The sequence below is a fragment of the Natrix helvetica genome (assembly GCF_964273705.1).
Source record: "Natrix helvetica genome assembly, chromosome: 4".
NCBI classification, from domain to species: Eukaryota; Metazoa; Chordata; class Lepidosauria; order Squamata; family Natricidae; genus Natrix; species Natrix helvetica.
This window is the reverse complement of record NC_138550.1, coordinates 96,005,323-96,033,263: the sequence shown is the minus strand read 5'-3', so window position 1 is coordinate 96,033,263 and position 27,941 is coordinate 96,005,323. Positions and strand designations below refer to the sequence as shown.

The window sequence follows — 27,941 nt, the reverse complement described above, 5'->3', positions numbered from 1 at the left end:
GCTGGAGAACATGATTAGTTTGTAAAAAGTATCTCAGTTCTCTCACTGGGGAGTGGAGGAGCAACCACTAGAGAAACAGTAAATGAATAATGTGACATCTTTCTGTTTACCATCTATTAATAAATTGGTTCTGTATTACCAGACTGCTGGCACAAACAGTTACTGAACCCTATTACAATATAGAATAAACAAACTGAAAAATAAGCTTTATCAGAGGCAATGTTAAAAATAGAAAATGAAGCTTTATTAAAGAAATTTTCTGTTTTGTGCTGATTCAAAACTCTTGTGTTACAGCTTGTCAATTTCAGTGGCAAAGACGACATCATCCTGAATTTTCAGACTGGTTCAGCTTCTTGAGCTCACATCAAGCCATGTTAATTTCTGTCACAAATTTTCCACTTACCCTATATAGAAAGGGAAACATATTATTAGCAGATAATTCAATATTATTTACCAAAATTGTTCCTAAGAATTTTTTTGTGTTAATAACAATCTATGCAGTAGCACAAAACACCAATGAACAGAATAAAGCATAAAGTACTTAAAATATATTCCTAACTCTGAAATACTGTTACAGAAGTTAGGAATTTCAAACATCACATGCTTCTTCATAACCTCCCTTTGAGGATCTTTTGTTAAACTTAGATTGGCCTCCATGGGAAACCACCTTGTTCATAACATCTAATAGGATTGCTGGATAAGGCAAAAAGTAAACTACCAGTACAGTATGGATTGGATTAGATTGCAGAGTTTAGCAAAACCAGAATCCAAATGATCTTTTTATACAGACATCCAGATTCACATAACTCTGTTGCTTAAAACAATGCAAAAGGCCCGAATAATTTATGTCACTTTAACAGAGTGTCACAGAGTATTAATGGTTGGCAGCCCAAATATACTTTAATATATTACCTCTATGACTATACTATTATAAAGTCTTAAGCAGTTATGTTGGCAATCCTATAACAGCATTTGATTATACTTTGAAGGTGTGCATGGAGGCTCTATTAATGGATTTAAAATATAATCAGTTGCCTATTATCTCAGTTTTACTACAATAAAAATCTTATCATCCAGAAATGAAGCAAACATTTTTATAAAGAAAACCAAAACCAAAAAACATCACCACAAGAGTACTACGCTAAGAACTGCTGGCATGAGAAAGTGTAAATGAAATATATATCTGTGAGCTGTGAACAAAAGAATTTTTTTCTTAAAAAAAAAGACATAAGAATGTTTTGCATATCTTTTAGAGAACAGAAACCTTTGTTCATGTCTTCTGGTTGCCATCATCTTCATTTGAACGGCATCTATAACACAAAGAATAAGTAAACAAGCAACTTTGTTTTTTCTTAGGAAAGTTTAAAATGTTTGTAGCCATAAGTGAAGTAAGGGAGGGGAAGGGGGGGGGGAGGTTGTAGCTGCTACTGGAATTGTCATGACAACTGTCTTTTATTATTTGGAAGCAGGGACACGAACAAATGGTGAAGGCCATCACATTTTATGACATGTCATATTGCCATTAGATGTGCAAGGGAGGCTGATAGCACTGTCAAAACAGTATGCCCCTTTACTGTGTGTGCAAAAGATTATTAAGTTATATATATCTTCCTTTCAGTGAAGTTGCTTTCTGTTTCCTGCACAAACAAGAAACATTTTAAATAAGTTGACAATCACATTTACTACTTTTTAAGTAACTTTAGAGAGACAGCGTAGAGGTTCAAAATAGACATTATCAACTATTGTTGAAGTTTATTATTCCATTATAGTAGGGAACAGCTCCTAGGAAGCATCCCATTAGCAAACAATAGGTTTGGCTGCACTAAATATGATTCCGTTTTAAGTACATGCCTTTATGGGTTTTAAAAATCCTTATAAACTTCGGAATATTATAAATCATCTAAGTTTTAGCTAGGCAACATACACGAATCATCTGTTTTATGAACTGCTTTTAATAAAAAAATATTGGGCTGGCAAACAATTGATTCAGTTGGGTATCTTCATGATGAACAAACTATTTTTAAAGTCGTTGCTAAATGTTTATCTACACATGCTGTCAGAAATAACCTTGTTAGGAAGGTGAAGATGGTGTCTCAGCAAACCAGACCCCCTGGAGTAGGCGTTGAGTGGCCTGTGACTTGCTTTCCTTTGTCTCTCTCAGCACCATCAAAAAGGAAAAGTAAGAAAAACAGCACAAACATTAGTTAAAACCTGCATCTAATTCAATAACCTACAGGAATAAATTTCTTAACAATGAAAGCAGACAATATCTGCAGGGGGCTTGGGACAATATTTACATTGAATTGTCAATAATTAATAGTCTAAAAGGGGATCGCCTCTTTTAGTAATTGTTTTAATTAAAGGACTATTAAAAAGGAAAGTTCTTCTTATGCTTTACCTGAGTCGGCAACGCGGGAGACAAAAATCTTTTAAAAAGGGCTACCAATGCCTTGTTCACAAAAGACTTTATTATCTAATGATGCATACCGAAAACATACAGAAATCTGCATGGTCCACTTTACATGCAGCAGAACAATCTTCACTTTACAATAAGTGAATGTCAACTATTTTATGCAAGAGACAACACTTTAAAGTCACATTTCTTAAAGTTTCATTTACAAAAGAAATAAAAGGTAAAGAAGCAATTACCGCTTTTAAAAAGCAGCTGCTTTGTTCAAGAGTGGAAGGTTTATGCCTGTATTGAAAGACAACATGATCACAAATAATGAAAACAATGAACAAATGAAAACACCTTTAGCATAAAGCAGTACATTTTCAAATGACATACAAATAGCTAAAAAAATTTGTGGTGCTTTCTATCTGGCCAAGAGGAGATAAGGACTTTTGGAACCAGAGCTTAGCATTTGTTGTTAGTAAATGAAAATGACTTAAGTACTGGTTTTATGCCATCGTGAACTGTATTTAACAAAAGGTATAAAGTCTATGTAGCAAGTTGATATTTTTAAAAAAGTAATATAAACAGTACACTGAAGGCGCTCTCTCCATCAAGTGCACACTCCTCCACTTTTTTCCTTTGAATGTGATGATCAAACACAAGCTGGAATTATGCCACAGTTGTAATGCCAGAAAATAATATATATATATATATATTTATATATATTTATATATAGGTATATCTCCTTTATAAAACATGCAGGGAATTCTGCTAAAGAGTGACCGATTCTCGTTTGTCAGTTGATCCAGTACAATTAACATCTTAAACACCAGTGATGTTGATGGTTTAGCTTACCTTCAGTGTACTGAAAGTTGTACGCAACCTGCTTTAAAAGAGGAGACCATCCCTGTGGGCAGGCTCAAGAAGGAACAGACCCCCTTCGGCACTGACTACACCAAGGGCATGCTGCTGTGGCCTGCACGCACACACCTAGGAAAATGTAATATAAACAGCATTTATGCTGGCCATTTTTCAGAGACAAAAATGAAGCCAAATTTGCTAAAAACCAAAATCAACCACCCAGTCTTACTGATATTTCATCACAGATTTTTTTATATATATACATAGTCCATGTCCGCATGTGTGTATTATTTGAGAGGACCTGCAACCATATATTTTAGCACTGTACTCCTGTGCAGTCTTGGCAATTAAAATAATTCTACAGTGAAAAAATCTTCACGAGAGACAAACAGATTTACTCTAACATTTCTAAAAGAAATAATCCACCTTTGTGTTAATTGAAATATATAATTCTTCCTCAATTTTGCAGGGGAATTATTTATATGTTATATGTACATTTATAAATTGCAGTGAAACTTCATCAGTCTTTGTATATTAACTATTCAAACCCTTTGAATATCTTCACTGGATTTAAATTTTCTCCTGGATGAAGGCATGCTGTAGGGCTTGGTTGATACTAATCCGTTTAGCCGGGTCTAACATGAGGATCTGGTCCAACAAGTCCTTCAACTGGTGAACCTTTTTGCGCTGATCTTCGGGGAGGCGTTGGCACCCAATTAAATCTGCAAGCAGGTCCTTTGTTGGATTAATGGTGCTCATCACAGTCACTTTTTCCTACCAAGACAAGGGCAGCCAGCATTTATTTTCAAGATAAATGTAAAATTACAAAGAATATGAAATGGCCAGTCCAGTTAAGAGATTATACATTATGCAATTGAAATTTGGCTTTTAAAAGCAAAATACTTTCCCCAAATAATAACTGCACCATGGCCCTAGTGCTGTCAATTAGAAGAACAGGAAGAGGAAAACAAAACCTCAACAATATAATAACTACAGGTAGTTCTCAATTTACAACAGTTCATTTTAGTGACCTTTCAAAATTACAAGACTTTAATGCATCTTTTTTTCCTTGGATCTTAATGTTTTCAGAGTTTAAGCGCAGTGCTAGAGCTTCAGGAATGTCACCGTAATTTAACATAAAGTATGTTTCTTTATAGCCTAGAGTCATAGCTACCTGTTTCCCATAATGTTTGGGTTAAAAAACCTAGATCTTTAAGAATAATAGCATGAAAAAGACAAAAGGATCTTTTATAAATAAATGCAACCAAACCAAACAAATGTTTTGGTCAGCTCAGGTTTATCCTACTCATAACATACGCACCCCCATATATTTGAATTCTTTACTATACCTCATAATTTTCTGTAAACCAAAGACTTTGATTTGTGGAAGATTCTTACATATCGTAATACCTTCATGCAACATTTTAATTAAGGATGCCACAGAAAGCAATCTTGCTTATTCTATTACTTACCCTTTCTGTTACTTTATCTACCTCTATGTACATAAAGTTGAGGTTTTGATCGAAGTGCTGATCTTTGAACACTCCTTTTCGGATCATCTGGAAAAAACAGCATTAAAAAATATTAAAAGTGCGGCTTTTAAGTGTTCATCCTAAAAACAGTAAACCCATTTATTTAATGACTGGTGAACACAAAAATGAATGTTTTCTTTAAATGAAAAAAGACTTTCAATCATTCTGTCATACACTATAGGTTTAACTCCAGAAAACTGAAACAAGTCTACCCCACCCTTCCACCTAGTATTGGATATTTCAAGGGGGAAAAAACCACCTCGTCTTGATTTTTATAAGGATTTCATTTCTTTACCTTGTTTGGCATCTTTCCTTTGAGGTCCATAGCAAGTTTCAACATATGATTATTGGTTTTCCCAGCAAATAATATTTTCCCAGTGTAAAGTTCATACAATGTACAGCCTACAGACCACATATCTATACCGTAGTCATAGATTTTGCCTATAACTGAAGGAGAATGATTTTAGATATTTGGTCATATTAAACTACAATAAATATCATTACTTTTTCTAAAAACAGCCTAGCAGAAAAGAGAATGAATTATAATGTCTGGAGTATTTCTATATTTTTATCACTCAGATAAGTGTCTATGCCACTAACTGTATTTTTTCTCGTTTCTTCCTTATTTTGTCATTTACAAATAACTGATGGAAATACTAGCTGTCTTCTGTAAAATCAACTATTAAGTGGGACATGAAGAGAGATTGGGTAAAATAATACTGCATGATATAGCAAAGTCGGAGTCACATTATACTGTTTCAAATGTGCATCTCTGATTTCCATTCAATCGGAAAAAGCAGGGTGGGTAAGAATACGATAACACACATGCAAAATTCCATGTTAAATTCTTTATCTGTCAGGCAGGTAGTCAGATGATGGAGGGGCTCCTCCAGTGAACAGAAGGAAGGACCAAAAAGGATAGATGAACCAAGTTGTGAGGAGAGAATCAACCAAAAGGAAAAAAAGATTGGGACGAACAAACTAAGGATCGCAGAAAAAGGCAAAAGTGGTGGCATAGTTCTCAACAAGGAAAAAAAAAGAGGACTTAAATAAATTAAAGAGGTTAAAACCCCAAACCATGAGGTAGTGTCCCCTACCTTCCATTCAGCTGTAATCTAAGCTTCAGATTCCAATTTCTATAAATATTTTCATATTAATTAGGGATTATACATATCTGATATCACACTAAATAATGATATCAATCATAAAATTCTATATTAAAGTTCATTCTAAATTCAGAGTAGATTAACTTACTAATTTCAGGAGCACGGTAAAATCGACTAACAAGATACGGTGTGATATCATTGTCAGCAACATGTGAAGCTGATCCAAAGTCACAAAGTTTTAAAATGGTTTTTGATTCGTTCACCTAAAAGTGAAAATAATAATTATGGATAAAAGTAATAAGTGGCACTACTATACGTGTGTGCGCACACACACATTCAATAGAAATCCCTCTTTTTTTGATAATTTATTATACACACAAAACACACACGATAATCATTACACTTAAATGATCTGCTATAGGCTATTAAAAATAGAATAGTGGACACAATAACCCCTTGGTCTATAATCCAGGTGGATACTTTCTAAGCAAAAATGTCAAAATATTGAGAAGCTGATGATGTTGCAATGTATTGATCTTACTTGTGAAGGTGCTACATTTCCTATTAAAGAGGAGTTTGTAGCAACATTGTCAAAAACATCTGGAATTTATGCACTTGATAATTCAATAAAAACAAAGTCACAATAATTCAAACCATAAGCCATTCACATTTTTCCACTTTTGACATATAATGGGCAAAATACTCTTCTACATATCATCTGAACAATGTTTTGCACTTTCAATAGAAATCCCCCCTTTTTTTTACCTGCCAGGGTAATCCCTAGATTATGTTGAGGCCACACACACACAAAATGCAATGACAGTATGACAACAAGAGCAACTGATATGGCAATTCAGCTGTAATGTTACAGATGATAGAGGAAGAACCATCATACTAAGCATTTTAAATAACTTTTGCAGAATACTCAAGAAGTTTAGACAGTCAACTGTAATGTATCTTTTATTGCATTAAAATATTCTATATCTTTAGATATTTTGCAGGATAAAGATTTTTCATTCTCATAGAAGCTGAAAATTAACATAAATAATATAATACTTTTGTCTCTTTCAAAGAAATATGCTATAGAACTATAACTGAGATTACCTACCAAAATGTTATCTGGTTTGATATCAGCATGTAAAATGTTGCATCTTTTCAGAAGTTTCAAGGCCAGGAATAACTGCTGACTATAGGATCGCACAGCTTTTATATGGAGACCAACATCTTTTCCATATTTCTTTAGAACTTCTCGTAAATTCATACTAAAGAGAACCAATACAATGACATTTTTAAAAGAGGTGGAAAGAGGAATTAGTACTTGTTAAAATTATAATATAGTGGATTTATAAATATTTTGCATGAGCAGAAAAACACTTCAGATTGCTCAAGATGTTTCCTTAAATTACTTTCCTTCTTATGAGCTAGAAAGCCATAAAAATCCATAATGAATAATTGGTTCACTTAATTTCTGCAGCATTTGCCCAACGTCCACAAAAAGGTCATAAAATCGAGTCCAGTCTCTTGATGATCCACTTTACAACAGTCATGACTTTTTATTGTAATTGCCAGGCTCAATTATATCATAACTTGAGGACTGTCTGCATTGGAACATTTTCTATTGGCTATTACTTGATGAAACAAAATTCAAGAGTTCAAATACTGTATTCTGCATCCAAAAGCCTTTTGAGAAGTTCAGCCATAGAAAGAGGAAATGAGAACAAACTATTTGTTCCTCTATTTCTCCTCCCCAGGGCCACATGTATAGAAATGGTGACAATTCTTCTATATTATTTTTGACACATACAAAAACTGCCCAATTGCTTGTTTTTAATCATAACTGAGAAACACATGGAGGTTTGCAATTCTGAATGTATCCTGAAGGTTAAAAACATTAAGACCTAGGAGAGACACATCCAGAAACCATGTTCAACAAACCTATACAAAACTAATAATTAAATTTTCAGTTTTAGATACGTCCGGAAGCACATTAATAGAGCACAAGGGAATACAAGTAGTGCTCAATTTACAACCAAAATTAAACCCAACATTTCTGTTGCTAAGTAAGGCAGTTGTTAAATGAATTTTGCTCCATTTTACAATCCTTTTGCCACAGTTGTTAAGCCAATCACTGCAGCTGTTAATTGACTCATTCAGTGATTAAATAAATTTGGCTTCTCCCATTGATTTCGTCTGTCAGACGCCAGCTGGGGAAGGTTACAAATGGTGAATGAAACAATGAATACATGCCAGTTGCTAAATGCCAGAATTTTTACGATGTGACCACGGGGATACTGCAAAGATTGTTAAGGTGAAAACCAATCATAAGCCATTTATTTCAGTGCTGTCATAACTTTGAACTTCACTAAACAAATGGTTGTTAAGTCTAGGACTAATTTTACACAGATTTTACATATACATTAGAAACACAACAAGCCAGTTCATAGGTAGGCTTTGTTTAGCAATTGCCCCCTTTAGTGACCATTTGCAGTTACGACAGAGATGAAAAAAACCCTGCAACCAATGTCTGTCATTTATGATCTTCGCAGGTCTGCAAAGCAAAGGTGAAATATGACAGTAAGTACAGTTGCTGGTCCCAATTGTGATTGCTACATGATACCTGACAGTACTGGCATCAATCTTCACATTTACAGCTTACATAATAACATCAGTAGTGTTACTAGTATTCATGGCAACAGTCATTCTCTTTGTTTCACCAAGTAAGCATATTATCTACTGTGAACCTTCAAGACTAAGTAACTGCTTAAGTAACTGCTGTTTTATCCTAATAACCCCCCCCCCCCCCCAATTCCAAATCACCATACTCAATCTGTAATTTTGGGAACATGAACTATCTTGCACTTGGGTATATGAGAAGTTTCTCTTAAATCACAGCACTTGTAAGAACTCAGAATGCATAAAATGATGCTATTCAAAATGGCTCCACTCTTCTGGGAATGGGATAGACAACGCCAATGGTGTTTATTGATTTATAACTGAAGCAAAAACAGATTCCTCGACTTACAACAGTTCATTTAGTGACTCTTTGAAGTTACAACGGCACTGAAAAAGTGACTTAGGACCATTTTTCACACTTACAACCATTGCAGCATCCCCCATGGTCACATGATTTATATCCCCCTTGGTCACGTGATTTATGACAGTTGCAGTGTCCTGGGCTTATGTGAGCCCCTTTTGCGACCTTCTGACAAGCAAAGTCAATGGGGAAGCAAGATTCACTTAACATCTGTGTTACTGTAGTGATTCACTTAACAACAGTGGAAAGGTCGTAAAATGAGGCAAACTCACTTAACAAATTTCTCACTTAGCAACATAAATTTGGGTCTCAATTGTGGTCTTAAGGACTACCTATATTAAAAGGGATTGTCGCATTTTGATTTTTTTTCACTTTATTTTTGTCAGACAAAAACATTTCTCCCAACTGCTTCAAACTTTCAGGAAATTTTCCATATGTAGTTCTGTTAAAACTTTCTCTACTCTGGACTCATTTCATGCTGCTCTGCTAGGTCAATTAATCCACAAGAGGAATTTGTGATAGGCATGATGGAGTGTAATAAATGAATGGATGCTACGTGAGATGGGTGGCTGCATAAGTGTAGTAGATAAGATTCTTTATCTTCTTTGAAACTAGAACAAAACTTAACACACAAAATGCATTTTTACAAAAAACTGTAGAATAATATTTTAAAAATGACTCATTATAAATATATGTTAAAAATGTTTACATAGTATTTTTTATTCTTCAAATTACTTGTAAAAGACTATTGAAAAGAGCAGATGTGCTAAGTTCATTAACTAGATTTGTATGAAAACCAAGCAGCTAAGCAACAGATGGGTGATTGTGAAAACTTATTTGCGTTAATTACAGTATGGATGTTTCTTAGAAACTGCAGTGTTATTTTTCAATGTCCACTTCAAATAAAACTGACAGAAATTTAATGCTAAGAAAACAAATTATCTTTTCAAGCTAACAAACTGCTTCAATATTTGCACAGAAATTAAAGGATGTTATGTTAAGTGTTTCAAATACACATTTAAAAAATTATGTCCTCCACTTATTGATTTTATACTGTTTCTTCTTTGTCAGAATTCACAACGTTAATATTTTATTACTTAATCAAGAATTATATGTTACAACTATTGGATAAAAACTACTAATATATGACAGAATTGTCTTAAATTTGCTGATTGGAACAGGAAAGTGTATGTGTACCCTTAAACTGTAAATACATGAACAGATTTATATTAATCCTCAAATATGTTCATGAAATATGAAAAATGACATTAACCTGGTGGAATAACTATTTCAGAAGCATAATAACAATGTAAAACTTCATAAATCAGTATGTTATGATAAAACTTATTTTTAAAGGGGCTTAAATTTACTTTTTGATACATACCTCAGAGGTTCAAATACTAGACAAAGGTGCTGCTTATGGTAAAAATGTCGGAACAAACGTAGACAATGAAATTTGTCATCAGGGTCTGCATCATTAAGTTTCTTCAAGAATTCAAGTTCTTTTAAACCAGTTTTTTGCCTGAAAAAATATGTATTTATTACAGTAGCAGAACACAAAAACCAAAGTCTACTTCCATGTATATTCAATCATGTAATTTTCAATGTTATAGTTTTCCATCAACATTTCAAAAACGTTCCAATTTAAAGTGCATATCCATTCAAAACCAAATCAATTAATAAAAATGCAAATTCTGGGCACACTTGGTTTTTTTTAAAATCCTGAAATGTGTGTGTGTGTAAAAGAGAGGGGGGGAGGCAGGGAGGGAGGGAGAGGGGGGGAGAGAGAAGAACTATGAAAAATAGCATTTTAATTCTTACTTATTCCTTTCCTATTAAATATAGCAAAATCTGGGGATATGTAAACTGTTTAGGCATACAGTGTTCCAAGCATAGGAACGGAAGAGGAAAAATGCATTGCACATATTTTGGTCCATAAAACAGAATAGGATTGCCTTATTCTGGATGTCATTGAGAAGAGGCTGTTCCTGGTAGAGGTTGCAAAAGTTAAGAAAACCAATGAGATATGCCATGATGAGAATCTGCTCTTTACTGGGGATATCACTAGGCAATAGCTATGGGAGTGCAGGGAAAGAAGACACTGGAAGGTAAAGGAAGCAGATCAGTGGGATCTGGCAGGGTAGAAGCTGCTGAGAGTAGCATGGGAGATGTGTACTAGTGTTGCCCCACTTGCCCTGCACATTTAAGCCAGGATTCCACTGCAACCTGCTCTGGAAAAAAATAATAATAACCCTAAAAGTCAACAAATTTTCAATTTGCCAAACTGCAATTGACCCAATATGGCTCAAACAAGCTTCTAAGTGATTGTTTGTTCCAAGCTTGGAACAAAACATAATTTCCGTTCTGTGAAGAACAACTAAAGTTAAGGAAATAGACAACATTTCAAATTTTCTGTAACATGGCTAAGTCACTAATAAATATTTACACGAGGCCAAACAATTTGCATTTTCCCACATGCTATTCGTTAAATTACGGAAAACATCTGATTTAAATATATTAATGATTTAAGCAATATGACATATGAAAAAACCCTGTTCTCTAGTGACTAGAATTAACTGCTGAAGTCCATTAATTTCAGTTAATTATACATATTTGTTATTTGCTATTATTACTGAATGATCCAATACAATCAAAGGCATTTAAACTTTCTCACTTACATAAGTTCATTGTTTCTAATGATCTTCACAGCCACTTCTTGGTTTGCTCTCGCCACATCTCTGGCTCTAACCACATTACTGAAAACTCCTTGGCCAGTGTAACCATACACATTGTAGCGTTTATCTAGCACTTCACCTATGTTAACACCTGGAACAGGGAATGGAAAAGAAAAGCATGTAAGATGCCCTGTATATTCAAAACAAAGCACAAGAACTAGTGAGAGCATGGCTACATACAAATTAGTTATGCAGAATGAAGACACTTTAATAGTAAAACAGGTCACAAAAATAAAAGTATTTGAAATAAAATTGGTGATATTCTAGAAAGTGACAAAGGAAAATGAATGAACACATGGTTGACAATATAAATAAGACTTTGTTTTCTGCTTATCTTTTATCTTTTGTTTTTAAGATTGTAAAAATTGTGAGTTTTGGATGGATTTCTATCACTAGTGTGGGAGCTGCCAAAAAATTTTATATATCCCCCTTACCTTTCCCCATAAATGTATAAAAACCAATAAAATTTTTGGGAAAAAAATAGTAAAACACATTAATTTACCAGTTTTATTCAGCAGATAACGCAAAAGAAATTTAGCAACTGTACTCACGGTAATATCCTTCAGCATCTGTCCAGTTATCCCTGAGATTTGGATTTTCTTTGAAATCTTTTCCAAAGCCAGCAGCTCTAAGACGTGCACTCTGAAATAAAGACAAGCTTTTTCAGCACGTTTTAAATATCTACAGCATATCTATCCATCCGTCCATCCATCAGCATACAATAATTTGTGATAAGTAGTATTAAGCAACCTATACTACAGTACCTTCTACTAACCTAAGAGTAAGATACTAGTGCATATTTAACTAAAGTTAAAAATATTTTAATGTTTACCCATTTATATCCCACTGAAAAATTGCACAATCACTCCTTCAAGATTGTAAAAATGGTTGAAGAATCATATTTAAAATCATATTCTAAACTGTTTCTTAAAATAATTCAGTGAGTTTTAAGAGGTTTTTATATATTTCTTTCATTAAAACAGTGCTGCATTTCAACAAGCATGATAAAATATATCTATTAGTGCACCTACGTCAAAATATGCAGCAAACATATCATCTGATTCTGTAAACATATCAGGAGCTGTGATTTTCTTCTGAGATGAACCTTAAGCAAATATTTAAATAATTAGACTTAGAACAAAAGAAAATGAAATGATAAACAAGTTTATACACATACACACACACAATGTTATTAATCTGAGATCATTTTGGATGACATACACATAATTACAATCCATAAATAAACCAACAATCAATAAACAAAATGGTCAATTAAAATCTATGGGCTTGAAATGACTGAAAAATAAGGTTTTCATTTAGCACCAGTTAAGATGGTTAATTTTAAAATTCTGAATGGAGAAAGCTGTGCTACCTCAATTCAAGAGAAAATAGGAATTAAGACTTGAATATCCCAAAACAGCTTTTCTTAACAGTTTAAACTACAGAATACACTCATTTCAATTTTTAGAGATTCCAAAATTAAAACCTGCAACCTATATACTACTAAAGCTCTCAACATGATCTTGAACTGGGTGTAATGGTGCATCATAGGCTAACAATTTTTGAACCAAGGTCTCTCTAATGGGCTAATTTACAGAATGTGTCTAAAATTCAGTATAAATGACTCCTAAGGGAATGAAACTTGGAAAAGCTATGACTACTTCAGTGTTTCTGGCTGCTGCTGCATTGTGCTGTGGTCACATAATCATTTTCAATGTTCTATGATAGTTTCCCAGCCAGTCTCACAATCCCGCCTTACTCAGCAGCAGACACTTACTCCTTCCTTGCTGGGAAGAAAAAGGGAGGGGAGGTTTTCAACACTCTCTGCCAGATTCCCACAAGAAAACTCAATGGGCAAGCCAGCAGAAAGTTGTTGCTCCTGCTCCCAGTGCTTTTGGTCATTTGGGTTCTGTTTAGGAAAGGAAATATATCTGAAATGTGACCCAACGGAGCATGGGTTTTCTAGTACATCTTAATTTTTAAACTAGAAGGATGTTTTATAGCTCTGGTCAGTAAAACTAGGTAATGTACATCAATTGATCATTGCATATGGGCAGTTTTTCTGCTTTTTAAGAATATAAGGATGACAGTGAGCGGAAATACTCATACTAGCTAAGAGAGATTAGCATTTAATTCAATTTTCTACTTTTCGTTTGTAAGAAATCTTAATATTAAATACATGCCACTATATTTATTATTACAGTATTAAATAAACTTTGAAATGCTAATACATGGTGCTGTTTAGAAATATGTACACTGTGTCCTTGTCTGATATATTGTATTAAGTGAATTAAACTACTGGTAGGTGAAATTCCTTCATTTAGTTCTATAAAAAGATTTGCAAAGAGAAACAAGAAGTAGTTTCTCTTATCGTTTGCAACTCTATATGCCATGAAAATGCACTTCAGAAGGTTCCCAGACAGAACATTTTTGAGGACAAAAGAATATTGCAGGAAGGGGAGAGGAATGAAAGGAGAAAATCACATTGCAGGAAGAGAAGTCTGCCCAGCACCACAGTACACTTCACCTACTGTGCTAAAGACTTAACAGGAATTTGTAAAGTGTATAAACCTAAGTCTATCAAGATGAATATATTTGTGTCTTCAGTGTCTCAAGTCCATCAGTGACTTCAGTCATAATCTAGCTAATTTTCTATTTAGCTACAAGTAACAACATTATATTCAATTATAAATTAAAGACATAAATTGCTTCACCTAGCTGTCCTAATGTAAATATCTTGCTGAATGTATTAAAAACTCTGTAATTGTTACCATTATTTTGTTCAACTGCCATGAGGTTGTGTTTTGCCTTCACTGAGGCTTCAAAAGTGTCCATATTTTCTCGTTCATACTCTTTAACATCAGCTGTGACTCGTTCAAGAATGCCTTCTGGTGAGTTGGAACGACTGCGAGTACTGCTTTGAGGGCTGCTTGGTTCAGATGGCACTGACATGTTACTATCCTCTGTTAAGTACTTATATTTCTAAAAAAGGGAAAAAAGCCATAATTTATATTGGACTTGATAATGAGATAAATAAAAATGCTACTTACACTTCCTCCAGCATTATTAAAGAATCTATTTACTGCCCCTTCTGGACTATATATCTGCATTTTATATCTCTATGTTTTTGCTTAGTTCCTGAAGCCCAAGAATTAAGATTCTGCTATAAAAGCAAATCAACTTCCTGTTGTGTACAAGTTACGTCCCTTCTTGGATATGGAGGCCTTTCTCAAAGCCACTCATGCCCTGGTCATCTCCCACATGAACTATTGCAATACACTTTACATGGAGCTTACTCTTGAAAAGTATCTGGAAGCTTCAGCTGGTATAGAATGTGGCTGCAAAAGCAAATTTGGTTGCCCCAAGGGTGATGCATGTAATGTTTTGTTATGTAAGTTGCACTGGTTGCCAGTTTGCTTCCAAGTCCAATTCAAGGAGTTGGTTATATGCTTTAAACCACTACATGGCACAAACTCTTCTGGAAGAGTTTGAATACATGGCTCTGCCAACTCCCTTAGAGCACACAATCTTGAAGTTTTTAAGTACCTTAAAAGCCCCCCCTCCACCTTTTAACTTTTTTCTATTCTTGTTGTAATTGCCTCCTCTTATTGAAATATACTATTTTATGTTTTTAATTGTACACTGCCCAGAGCTGCTCTGTGAGATGGACAGTCCATAAATTTGATTTATAAATATTATGCATTCAGTCAATTCTAGACTGAGAAATCTGTTTCATACTGTACATTCCAAACTGCAATAGCCTGGCATTTACTATGCAAGCCCTTTTTTCAGTTTATTTCTTCTTAACCATTTTCTTCTTTCAGCTGCCACATATGTGGGAAGATACACAGTAGCATCCAATTATGCCAGAAAATGTTTGGAAATGCAAGGCTATTTTAACATCTGAACACACTCTAGCGAGTATGAACTACATACAATAGTTACAGAAGTTTCCTCAGTTTTCATAAATTGCAAAGATTTCTTTTGTGCAACCCATAAAGGTGCAACCTTTAAAAAAAAGACCCTACATTATAAATGTTTTAACAAATGCCATTCAGAGCCATTACAACTTTGAATAGTAGGACTATTTTAACACCTGACAATTACAACTTTGTGTACACGACATCTGGAATTTACCAAACTTTTTATTTAAAACATTTATATAGCCATCTTACAGAAAACTCTGGACAGCTCCCAGATGTTACAAGTAAATGACATTTCTTCCAATAAGTCTACTTAAAATTTTAGTCTGGTCTGAATAGAATTAGCAACATAACAAACCTGCACAATTGCTTGCCTCTGTAATCTTCTTTGCTCAATTAGAGCTTCCTCATCTTCTTCTTCAACATCGAAGTCTTCAAGGCTATAAATTAACCATTTGACATCTTAGTACTGTATGTACTGAGACAAGAACACGTATTTCCAAAATAACATTCAACATTCTTGGCCTGAAGTTCACAGAAAATTTCATCTCTGTCCTTAGGCAGCAGCTATTTTCTTTACCTTATCTTACAAGCTTCTTAATTAGAAAGTCTTGCTGAAGAAAGCTGGTTAGAGGGAAAAGTGGATTTTCTCTCATGTTGGGATGCATGTCCATTTGATAGTTCTCAACTCCATCACTATCAGGAAGTTCTACACTTTTATGGACAAGAATTGTTTCATTTTAAGGAATTCCACGGAACTGAAAACACTTTCTCTCTTTCATAATGAAATGAAGCTGCCTGGGCGACTTTGGGTAGTCACACTCTCAGTCAACTCATCTCATAGGATTGTTGTTGTTGGGGAAATGGAAGAAGGAATATGTTTTCCCTGAGTTATTTATAAAAATAATGAAGGTAGGATTAAAAAAAATTACAATAAATAAAAATTACATGACCTAACATATTTATTTCAGTTATCGTATAGGGAAGACTAGTATCCCTGGTACAGGTAGTCCTCAATTTACAACGGTAATTTACCCTGGAACTATGGTTGTAAATGGTGATGGTAAACGAGAAACCCTATTTTATGTGGTTTTTTTTGTAGGGCAGTCATTAAGCAAACTAAGCTGTTATTAATATTTTGATAAACCTTTGATACAATCAAGATAAATTCGGTTTGTATCATTTTTTAAAAAAATCTAGTTGGGGAGGGGGTCAATATAAGATAAGATTAGTCCAGCAATAATTGTTCTTGGCAAATCCATGCTGATCACTGTGCTCCTTTTAAGGTGCTTACAAAAGAGCTCTCCTTATGATTTACTATAAAGTTTCCCAAAGTATTAATACAGATATCTAGCATCCAACAATCATCCAGTTCTTCATCTGTTCCCAGGATTTTTCATAGTTAATATGTAAATATTCAGTTATATTATTAAACCGCTTCAATCCCAATCCAGTTTCTAGATTTTTAAAGCAACTGAAAAAAATCATTTTCCTTACCTGTTTCTATCCCATCTTAATGAAAGAAGCACTGGAACTGCATAATGACCAAAGCAACAAAAGCAAATCCATTGCAACATACTTTACTTACTAGCTTAAACTCACAATTTAAGGCTTCTTATCATTCCAGGGTACCTCACTATATGAGGTACTGAAATACAACACTTACTTTTCATCAGATGAAGATTCTTGCTCAATCTTCATTCCTTCTGAAAGGCTTCCCTTAAATTTATCTTCTATTTTGCTCCTGCTCCGTCGTCTACGGCCACCTCGTGATCTGGATCGCCTTCTCAAACGAGATCTACTACGCCTACCCCGGTCTCTGAAAATGGATTTAACAAAATATGTACTTTTATAACAACCATATTCATTTTGTTTGAAACTATTATTTTACAATTCAAAGACTAAAATTGTTTAAAAGGGGGCACACATACAGCACTGAAAAGATACCAGAGTAAAGTTTTTCTGATATAGCAGTTAACACCATGGTATCGTAATGTCTTTCAAAACTTTTCAAGTACAGCCAGTGTAGCAGGCAATCAGAAATTGCAGAATCTGTAATTTAAAACATCTAAATTAATAACCATATCTATTTTACCAGCCATGGTATTAGGATAACATACTTTTACTCAAATATTTACTGACAAAAAAGGAATATAGAATAATCTGAAACAAAGTTTCAGCTACAAAATTGGAAAAAGTAAACTCATCTTGAAAAGAATCATTATTTTTTAGCATACAGATATGATTGCACTGCATCATGTAACAAAAGATAACACAATCTTCCCTATTGCAGAGCATTTCACATTCTCACAATCTACTTCAGAGGGACAAGAGATTTCAGGATACCAATGTAGTTTGCTGGCAGGTGGAAGCCAGATGGAGAAAATCAACCCCCTCATGCTAATGGAAAATACCACTTGTACAATGTTTATTTTGCTTACAAACTATACAGCTTATATACCTCCTCCGAGGAGATCTACTTCTCCTTCTTGGAGATCGGCTACGTCGAAGTGGAGAGCGAGATCTTCGTCGAATTGGAGACCTGGATCTTCTTCTTGAAGGAGACCATCTAGGTGGACTGGCATCTTTTGATCGCTCCCTTCTTGAGAGGATGTCATCTCTAGTTCGTGTTCTTGAAGCAAGTAAAAAAGAAAAAGGAATTTCATTTTAGATGAAAGTCACTTTAAAAGTTCAATCTGAAATTAAACTAGAAAAGAATATTTAACAGATAAATTTAAACAGAAGAAAAATGTTAAACAAAAGGATGACGTTGTTACCTAACTCAGACTTAGGATCGCATCTTCTGATGGATCACCAATCTAACTGAGATTTGACAAAACTAGTTCAGAAGCTTTAGAGCAGGGGTGTCAAACTTGTGCAGTCACGGTGGCGTCACGTGACGTATCAGGACTTTCCCCTCCTTTGCTAAACCGGGTGGGGTTGAAGCCAGCATGTGACGCATCTGGCCCGAGTTTGACATCCCTGCTTTAGAGGATATTAGGCTGGAAAGATTTTCACAATCTTTGAAGTAAGTTTATAGCTGACAAGGAATGAAATATAACTCAAGACTTATTTCCTAGTTTACATTCTAAAACCAAGAATCTAGAAAACAGAAACTTAAATAGTACTAAAGACTGTGTTATTTCTAAAGAATGAAACATCATGATTTATCAGCATCTAAATTTACATGAAATGTTTAAACTGTATCTTCATATACATTAATTTGAACTCCTGCACTTGTGTTTAGGTAGTTATTAAGAACATTTTTTAAAAAAAACGTAACAAAGCAAAAATATCACTACTGTATAGATTCTTTCTTTGAAGTTTTCAGTGATGCCAACAATCCTAAAATTATTAATGTGCATGATAGGCTAGAGGCGGCATGTCTCTTTGTGAATCTATCACGAAGAGCCCAGACAACTCACAATCACTTTGTTCTAGTGAGCTGATAAGCAGAACCTGAGAATAGATGTTAGTTAGCTTCCCAAAACAAATGGGGGCTGCTGAACAGATAAAGAAAAAACAAAACTCCGTAAAAAGAAACAGGACTCTGATAGAGGACACTTGTGACTAACAATCTAAAATGGATCTAGAAAGCCTGGCAATGTTGGCTGATCCTGAGATGGACTGGAGAGGCTGGATCAATGTCACCAGTTTTATTTTAAGAGTAGCTCCTCAAATGGACCATGTACAATCCAGAAACCTAGACTGGGGACTAGAATCTACCTGCAGAGACGGTCCAGGTAGAGAAAAACCTAGTTCTACCAACCAGAGCCTAAGCAAAAATGTAATTATTGACTAAGATACATACAATTCACTAGAAAGTTCCCTTTAACATGTATTTTAAATCTCAAGCGGTGGCTTTATTCCATCACTACTCATACCTTGTTTCCCCAAAAATAAGACATGGTCTTATTTTCTTTTGCCCCACGAAATATGGCCTTGGGCTTATTATAGGAAGAGGGCTTATTGTTTTGGGGTTCCCGGGCAGCTGCTCCCTTACGAACTGGCTCCTGAAGAGCCAGGCACAGCCTCAGGGACGAAGCAGCCATGGCCACGCTCACGAGCAACCGCCCGGCAAACCCCCTCCAGCCGGACAGAGTGTCTTCCAGTAGCCAGCCCACAACCATAGAGCACACTCCTAGAGCGGCCACTGCTGGAAGACTCGGCAGCCGAGTTTTGGAGTTTGGAAGCCGGAGAAGTAGTTATGCTTGGAGTGCGGTGGGGGCAGAACAAGCGCTCGCGCAACCCCCCTCTCCAGCCGGGGAGAGTTCCACGCACTGACCTAGCGGGTATCCCGAATGTACCAAGCTGCGGGAGCTGGGGAGCGGGCAGAGCGCCACGTGGCTTGGCACCTTAGGGATACCCCCTAGGTCAGTGCATGGTGCTCTGCCCGGCTGGAGAGGGAGGTTGCCGGGCGGCTGCTTGTGAGCATGGTCACCTCATGGCTGCTTCGCCCCTGAGGCTGTGCTCGGCTCTTCGGGAGCCCGCTCACAAGGGAGCAGCCGCCTGCAACTCCCCCCTCCGGCCAGGCAGAACACCACTCCCCAACCTAGCGGTATCCTGAAAGCAGCAAGCAACGTGAGCGCTTTCCCTCTCGGCTCCCGCGGCTTGGCGCCTTCGGGATACCGCTAGGTCAGTGAGCGGTGCTCTGCCTGGCCGGAAGGGGGGGTTGTCCAGGGGGCTTATTTTCAGGGGTGGGCTTATATTTTTGCCCACGCGAAAAAGGTGGCAAGGCATTAGTTTCAGGACAGGTCGTATTTTCAGGGAAACATGGTAGTACATTTTAAATTTCCAACTGTGATTGTATTCCTAACCTGCTGGCTATTGGTGAAAATGGGCAACAGAAGGGATTAGTTTACCTAATTACCATTTAATTACTTACAGTTGTAAAACTAGTCTGGAAATAATAAAGTGAAAATTCACAATAGGCTCCACTGTTATCCAAATGGTTGTAGAAAAATATTTTAAAATGTTACGGATAAGATTTTTCTTTAAAGGTATGAAAGTAAAGCCAGAATCTGTAATGATAGCTTTACAATTATTACGATAATTTGGGTGCGTGGCAGATAAAAACTGAAATGCTTAATCTAGAAAAATGATTTAAGAAAGCAGCAAAAAAATCAGTTCTTTTCTTTTCAATATACTGCCTTGCATTTCAGAAATATAATGATTCTGAACTACAAAACTGAAGCTATAGTATAAGCATATCTATGTAAGCAAAAAAGGGTGACCTCTAATCCACTACTTTATGGGACAAAGGTAGCACGTATATTTGAAATGTAGTACACTAGACAATGTAAAAATAATGTGATTTTACTTACAGAATTACTAAACAGATTCTTGCAATAACCAAAGTGTATTATTATGAGCAAATTTAATCTCCTGATCAGATAATAATTCTTTCATATTATCCAACATATTACAGCAGTTTTAGGTTTTAGCAAAGTATATTAGCTGCTGTCTACCGTGTTTCCACCAAAATAAGACAGGGTCTTATTTTCTTTTGACCTCCAAAATAAGCACTTGGCCTTATTTTCGGGGAGGTCTTATTTTTGAGGTGCAAGAGCGGCGAGTGTGATCAACTTATGGCTGCTGCTGTGTTGCAATATTTTTGGGGAGGGCTTATTTGGGGTGGAGGGCTTATTTTAGCACATGTGCTCAAAAGTCCAATTGGGCTTATTATCCAGCGAGGTCTTATTTTCAGGGAAACAGGGTACACTTAATCCTCACCTATTTTATTGCCTCTAGCAATTCTGCAACTAATTCAACAGACATTAGTTTGCTTTCTCACATTCACTATACTTAAGCTTAATCATACTATATAAAATGTGCATAAGGAAAGCCTGAAAATTTTGTTTTCCCCAACTTTCAAAAGCTTCTCATCACTGAAAAGGTTTTTCTTTTCATTACTGTATCTTAGATCTACGGTAAGTTAAACTTGATGAATTGGATACAGACTTCTTGTCATGGTGAAATGGACTTCAACATAAGAACAGAGATGCCCTACTAAATCAGACATTGACAGATCTAATCCAGCGGTTTCTTCTTACAGTAGCCAACCAATTGAGCAAAGAACCTTAATAGTCCCCCACGCAACAGATGGCCTTCAGAGGCAGTCACCCAGCCATCAAGGTTAATAGCTATTGTTTCCTATAACTTCAATGAATTGGTCTGAGTTTTTTAAAAATCCTTTTCTCTGTGCTGATACTTTCAGTATTCAATTTCATGATTCTAATTCTAGAAATTTGGAAATTCTCCTTGTCTATTTTATTTACACTATCTATAATTCTGTATATCTCAATCATATCCCTCCTTGTTTATCTCCTTTCTGTAAATCCCTAAGTGTCACAAGTTTTCCCAGTTTAATGATTTAATAACGAAATAATAAAATATCACATTTAAAAGTTATCAGAAAAAGTATACAAACAGTATATTGATAAAAATACATTTCTTTTGGTTACTTATAATCCATCCAAACTAATGAAAATCTTACATTAAATCATAATTAAAAGATTACTGATATTATTTCTATGTTAAATGTGGAAGTTTTGAGTCAACTCAGTATTTTAGATTTGATTCTCTACCTATGCCTGTCACCCAAAACTGAAACATACATCACCAAAATTCACTGTCAAGAGGTTCAAAATCGAAGAATCTGTTGCTTCAACAGGTTTTCACTTTTCATATAATTTGTGAATTTTATTTTATAACAATTTTATACAGAAATAAATTCTACTGAATTTGAAATTCTTTTAAAATATGCTGTATTTTAAAATGCAAAAGACATATTAATATATTCAATGACTGCACACTAATTAAAGCATGACAGCTATCACTGAACTGAAACTATAAAACTATAGCAACACAAACACTAATTATATTCCAATATATTAAGCAACCTGAGGATTGTTTACTAAAAATATTTTAATTTAAATTAAAGTTATTTAATCCCTGTTTACATTTGGCTGATGAACTACAAGTACAGAGAAATAAAGAGAACAAGCCTTCTTTAACAAAAGATATGTTAGTCAAATTAGAATTCTCAAAATACAAATATATTTATTACTATATTCAACGTGTTTTTCGTTATGAACAATACAACCACACCTCAGATTGTCATACAACCCAGCAATTTATCTGCCAATTAGATATCCACCTGATACCTCTCTTGTTAATCTCTGAATTGCACTGCATCTGCAACTTGCCCTTATTATCAAAGAGATAATAAGGCTCCCTTATAACCATTTGCATTCACTGAACCCAAAAAATACAGATATCTTAAACAAACCCCCAAAACGGTTATATGATATACATTGTTCTAATCCCTTCAAGGTAAACTGACTCTTGCCATAGATATGTTTCTCCTTGAATTTGATTACTGGTAGAATATATTCTTATGTAAAACTATCTTTAGTCTGTTGATTATTTTGTATAGTAGTCATTAGAAGAAGGTAGTTTCTACTGAAAATAACAGTACTGTAGAGGAAACCAATGAAAATGAATCAATTCATAATAATACAAGTCACAGACTGGCACTACAAAAATAAATAAATAAACAAACAAATCATGTGCTTACACATTCTACGGTTTTTCTATTCATTGCCAACTCACCCATTCTATTGCATCCTATATAAACATTTATTTTTTTATTGCACATTCTTTAGGTCCCTCCAGACTTCATATTCTAAAACAGGATCCATTATTCATGGACGGCTTGTAATATAACTAACAGGCAGGAAGTGACATGAATTTTGCTGATTTCTTACATCCCCAATATATCATAATAATACATACCATCCCAAAGGCAGATTTTTGGAGCATGCAAGGAGGAATATTGGCAAAAATTATCCTCCACCCACTCCCACTTTCACAATTGTGAATAATGTCTAAACCAAAATCATTATTTTTTTCGATCAGCATTACCTGGGAGAAGAAAAACGTCTCCTTTCTGATTCTCTTCTTCTTCTATCTGCTGATCTGCTCTTTGCTCTCCTACCAGGAGACCGATTGCGAGATGGTGATTTACTCTGTTTAGATCTGCGATCATTAAGCAGGGGTGATCTGCTGCGTCTTAGTTTATCTCGTGGTTTTGGGGATAAACTTCTTCCTTTAGGACTACGACCAGGTCTTTTACTAGGAGACCTGTTTTCTTTCCCTGATGACATATCTTTTGAAGGTGATTTGATGAGCTTCTTTTCTTTTTCAGTCTCAGATCTCCTGGATTTTCGATCTTTCGATCTTGATTGTCTATCTTTGGATTTGCTTCTTTGTTCTATTGGAGATCTGGATCTTTTGCTACGATCTCTAATTTTATTTTCATTAATAACCGGAGATTTTTTACGATCTCTTGATTTGATCTTATCTTCTACTTTAGTTTTATCTTCAGGAGGAGACCGTGACTTCCTATTTTTTTCTTGAGAGCGCCTTTTAAGGGTTGGAGATTTTGACTTTCCTATTTGATCTTGAGACTTCGTTCTTTTAGATGGGCTTTTAGATTTTTTTCTTTCTTTTGATTTACTTCTAGTAGCTTTCTCTTTTATACCATCAATTCCTGACTTGCTTTTCTTTTTATCAGCCCTGTGTCGAGTCCGTTCTTTTGATCTGCTCTTACTGCGTTTCTTTGAACTTTTATTGTCTACAATCTCAAGCTTTCCCTTAACATTTGATGATTTATTTGCAGATCTAGTTCCATTTCTCCCCTTATCATTGATTTCTCCTTCTTCTTCTGAACCTGACTCATATCCTTGTAATATTAATCCCATTCCAGATTGAACCTTTCCTTCCATTAGCTCATTTTCAAGTTCAGCTTTTAATAATGCTCTTTGTTTCTCTAAATCTTCTAGAGGAGCTAAGAAGTCAATTTTAGTTCTTTTTGCGGGCCCATCTTCTTTATCAGAGATCTCAGCAACCTCCTTTCGTTTATGTTTCTTATGTTTGTGCCTATGTTTATGCTTTTTGTCCTTATCTTCTTCTGAAGAATGTTTGTGTTTCTTATGTTTGCCTCGATGTTTGTGTTTCTTTTTTTTATGTCGACTATGTTTAATTTGTGGTTGGTCTGCTTCTGAAATATCTCCATTTTCTTCATTTGCACTTCGCTCAGATATATCAGCTTCTTCAATTCTGTAAATATATTTCAAAAAGCAGAATCTAAATAAATTTAAGTCAACAAAATATTTTTATGCTATATTTTCTAATCAGACAATTCTAAGATATTTACAAAATTTAAATCATTTTCAGGCAGAGAAATAGCAAAATGATCTACTGGGTGTACATATATTTACTTCTACTGTTTAGATAAACAAATATCACATGATAGAATTCAAGTGGCAAACTATCTAGAAAATGAGTGGATTAAATAGTTTCCAGTTATATAAGTGTAATATTTAGAATTTCACCCAAAAAGTAGAAATGACGAAGAAAAGAGTAAATGAAATGCCAGGGAACTAGGTTTGCCATCTTATGACAGTATAAAACATTCTCCCTTTGACTTGTCTTTAACAAATGTGAATGGGAAATTTTCTGGGATCCATATGTTCTATTACAGAGAACTCCGGCAATTAGGATATATGGTGCTTGCTTTACAGGTGATTGTTCCAAAAAAACCTGACATTTAAAATACTTTGCAACTGCATATTATTTAACTGCTTATTAATCTGTTGATTCCAATACTGAAACATGGTTTACAAAATTCTTATAACATTTTTTCTCCACATCAGAATTTTTATTTTTTGCATTTAATTTACAACTTGCCTTTATTATTTTTATAAACAATTAAAGACAGTGAATATATCTAACACTCCTTCCTCTTCCTATTTTCCCACAGCAATCCTGTGAGGGCTGAGAGAAAGTGACTGGCCCAAAGTCATCCAGCTGGCTTTCAAGCCTAAGGCAGGACTAGAGTACATATGTGGATTACCCTTTTAAATCGGAAATCTCCCCTTATCAATATATTTACCCCTGGAGACAATGAGGGAAATGAATAGGCACCACCTCTACCAAATATTATATTTATGCCATCCTGCCCTCACAGTTTTGTCTGACCAAATGATGGGCATGATTTATAAAAACAATAGTAAGAATCTAGCTTTGAATGATAAAGTAGCAATTAATTTCGTAAGTGTAAACATGTCCAATTCAGCTTGCACTATTAATGCATAAATTACTAATGTCTAATACAAAAATCAGTCTAGCTTGATTTTTTTTTTAAAAAAATCCAAATGGGGTGCTATAGGATGGGCTGGACAGGAATACAGAGGGCAGTAGACAAAGGAATAGGGGGGAAATGAAGTGGAGAATGGTAAGGAGCAAAATATCACCTTCGTATCATTGAGGTGGTGGAGAAGGAGCACTAAAAAATGTTGCTTAGCTCAGGATCTCGTCTACCCTTCCTGCTCCATCTTGAAACATTAGATGGGTAGTGATTCAAGGACAATGAACAAGAATGGCAATATGTGCAAAGAAGGAAAAACACCAAAGCATGTGCAGAATGAACAACTCTAAGACAGCTCAGAAACTGATCATTATTCATTATTTGGGGGATGAAGTCATTGCAATTGTTTCACTGTATTTAAAAAACTGTTTAATCAAATGGAATAGACCTTTAAAGAAGATGTTTAACATTTAGACACTGTACTTTACTGTCTCACTGTCAAAAACTTATTTAGTATGTCATTTTAATATCTAAAATTGTTTATAGCTATTGAAACCCAGCCAATTTCAATGAATTTGGCAAATTTTCTTCTATAATATTGTGTACAAAGCACCTTGGAATCTAATACTAGCCAATTTATTATGCTGTTGGAGGTCACCTCCATTGGTCTTCAACATTATAGCAAAGAGTCAGTGGGATAATGCAGACTGGTCTCTAACACACTTGCATCTCAGTGCAAGTTGTTAAATCAGTTAAGGAGAAGGATCAAATTCTTCTAACCCAGGGATCAGCAACCCGTGGCTCTGGAGCCGCACGTGGTTCTTTCAGCCCTCTGCTGCGGCTCCCTCTTGCTCAAAGTATGCATCACAACCACCAATGTGTGATACCCGCCGGAACAAGATTTATTGAGCTTTTCGACCCTCGGTAGCCCAACCATAGATAAATCCAAGAAAAGAAAAGTTTCAGAAGAAAACAGAACATTTAATTCAACTACATATGCTAGTTCTGTGGCCTCTCAGGAAATAGTCAGGCACAGGAAGGGTTTTGTGGCTCCCGGTGTTTTCCTTTCTGTGGGAAATGAGTCCAAATGGCTCTTTGAGAGTTTAAGGTTGCCAACCCCTGTTCTAACCTTACGTAATGCTACTGGAGTCCACCATAGTTTATGGGGGAGTACAATTTGTGTCAAACCTTCATAAAGAGCAATATCTCTCACTTTACAAGCAATCTGACTGTTACCTGAAACACATTAGAATAAACAGTGAAAAGGAAAAATTGATTAACGAACAAAAATAGAGATACAATGTATCAACCTTAACTGTTGCCAAAAAAATGGAGGCACACATTCCCATTTTACCTAAGTCTCATTTACCTCAAAAAAAATCATTTTTAATTCATTTTGAAATAAGCGTGCACACGAACACTTAACTTGCTCTCTTTTTTTTGTTATATGGTTTTTCTATTTTTTAAAAAAACCTGATCACTGGTACGGTTATTCCTTCAGGGCATGTGTACAGACGTTATTTGAGGAATATATTTAGAAAGGAAACACACGCGCTCCAATCCTTCCACACACGGTTTAATGAGGACAAAGACGACTTTCTTTTCAAAGAGTCGGGTTTTTCCCCCCCTAACCCCCCCCCCGTCCTCCTTCATCAGAGGATCGTGCGGAGGGCATTAGAAGTTAACAGCCGTTAGGCGAAGGCAAAGCCTCGGACGAGCTTCCAAGTGTTTGTGTTGTCTTTCTCCCCCAACTGAGCGGCGAAGCGATAAAGCGACAGGAAGGTCAGGACCGTAAGATTAAATACGGCGGCTCGGGCAAGGGGAAATCCCTGCCTCCGTACTTGAGGAGAAGCCAGAACTCCGGGGTCAGGCCTGACCAAGGCCTCTCCGCGACCGTTATAACAGCTCGTCGATGGCGCGTTCTAGGCCCTCCGCTCGCTTCCCTCCCCCCTCCGTTCCCTCCCATTTCCTAGCTAAATGAAACGCGGCTAACATAGTTACCATCTTTAAATTTTAAAAAAAGCAACCTTACCCGTGTCCCCGTATTGCCAACTCCACCAACGTCGGGGCAGCCATTTTGAACTCCCAAACTCCTTCTTCGCCGCCACCGCTGAGGGCCGGTGAGCAGGTTGGCGAGTAGCGCATGCGCACTAGGGATGCATAACCCCCGAAGCGACAGCGAGGCGAAGACGTAAAAACTGG

At 35.6% G+C, this 27,941-nt stretch overlaps 1 protein-coding gene across 7 annotated transcripts; it reads right to left on the bottom strand.

The window, feature by feature from the left end:
- Nucleotides 1-222: 222 nt before the first annotated feature.
- Nucleotides 223-27,941, bottom strand: PRP4K (pre-mRNA processing factor kinase PRP4K). 7 transcript variants are annotated; one of them, XM_081952089.1, is made up of 20 exons: nucleotides 27,772-27,941; nucleotides 23,513-24,709; nucleotides 18,048-18,218; nucleotides 17,253-17,405; nucleotides 15,945-16,026; nucleotides 14,435-14,645; nucleotides 12,695-12,768; nucleotides 12,215-12,305; nucleotides 11,607-11,754; nucleotides 10,313-10,450; nucleotides 7,003-7,156; nucleotides 6,043-6,157; nucleotides 5,084-5,235; nucleotides 4,729-4,815; nucleotides 3,935-4,030; nucleotides 3,251-3,385; nucleotides 2,650-2,695; nucleotides 2,068-2,152; nucleotides 1,265-1,310; nucleotides 223-404 (listed from the first exon to the last, which is right to left on the bottom strand). In XM_081952089.1, the coding sequence occupies exons 1-16, from the start codon at nucleotides 27,882-27,884 to the stop codon at nucleotides 3,284-3,286; spliced, it is 3,084 nt and encodes a 1,027-aa protein (XP_081808215.1). In that variant the 5' UTR covers nucleotides 27,885-27,941; the 3' UTR covers nucleotides 223-404; nucleotides 1,265-1,310; nucleotides 2,068-2,152; nucleotides 2,650-2,695; nucleotides 3,251-3,283. The 7 variants fall into 7 exon arrangements, with proteins under 7 accessions (XP_081808215.1, XP_081808214.1, XP_081808213.1 ...); XM_081952088.1 differs by having other exon boundaries at nucleotides 2,068-2,695; XM_081952087.1 differs by having other exon boundaries at nucleotides 2,068-3,385.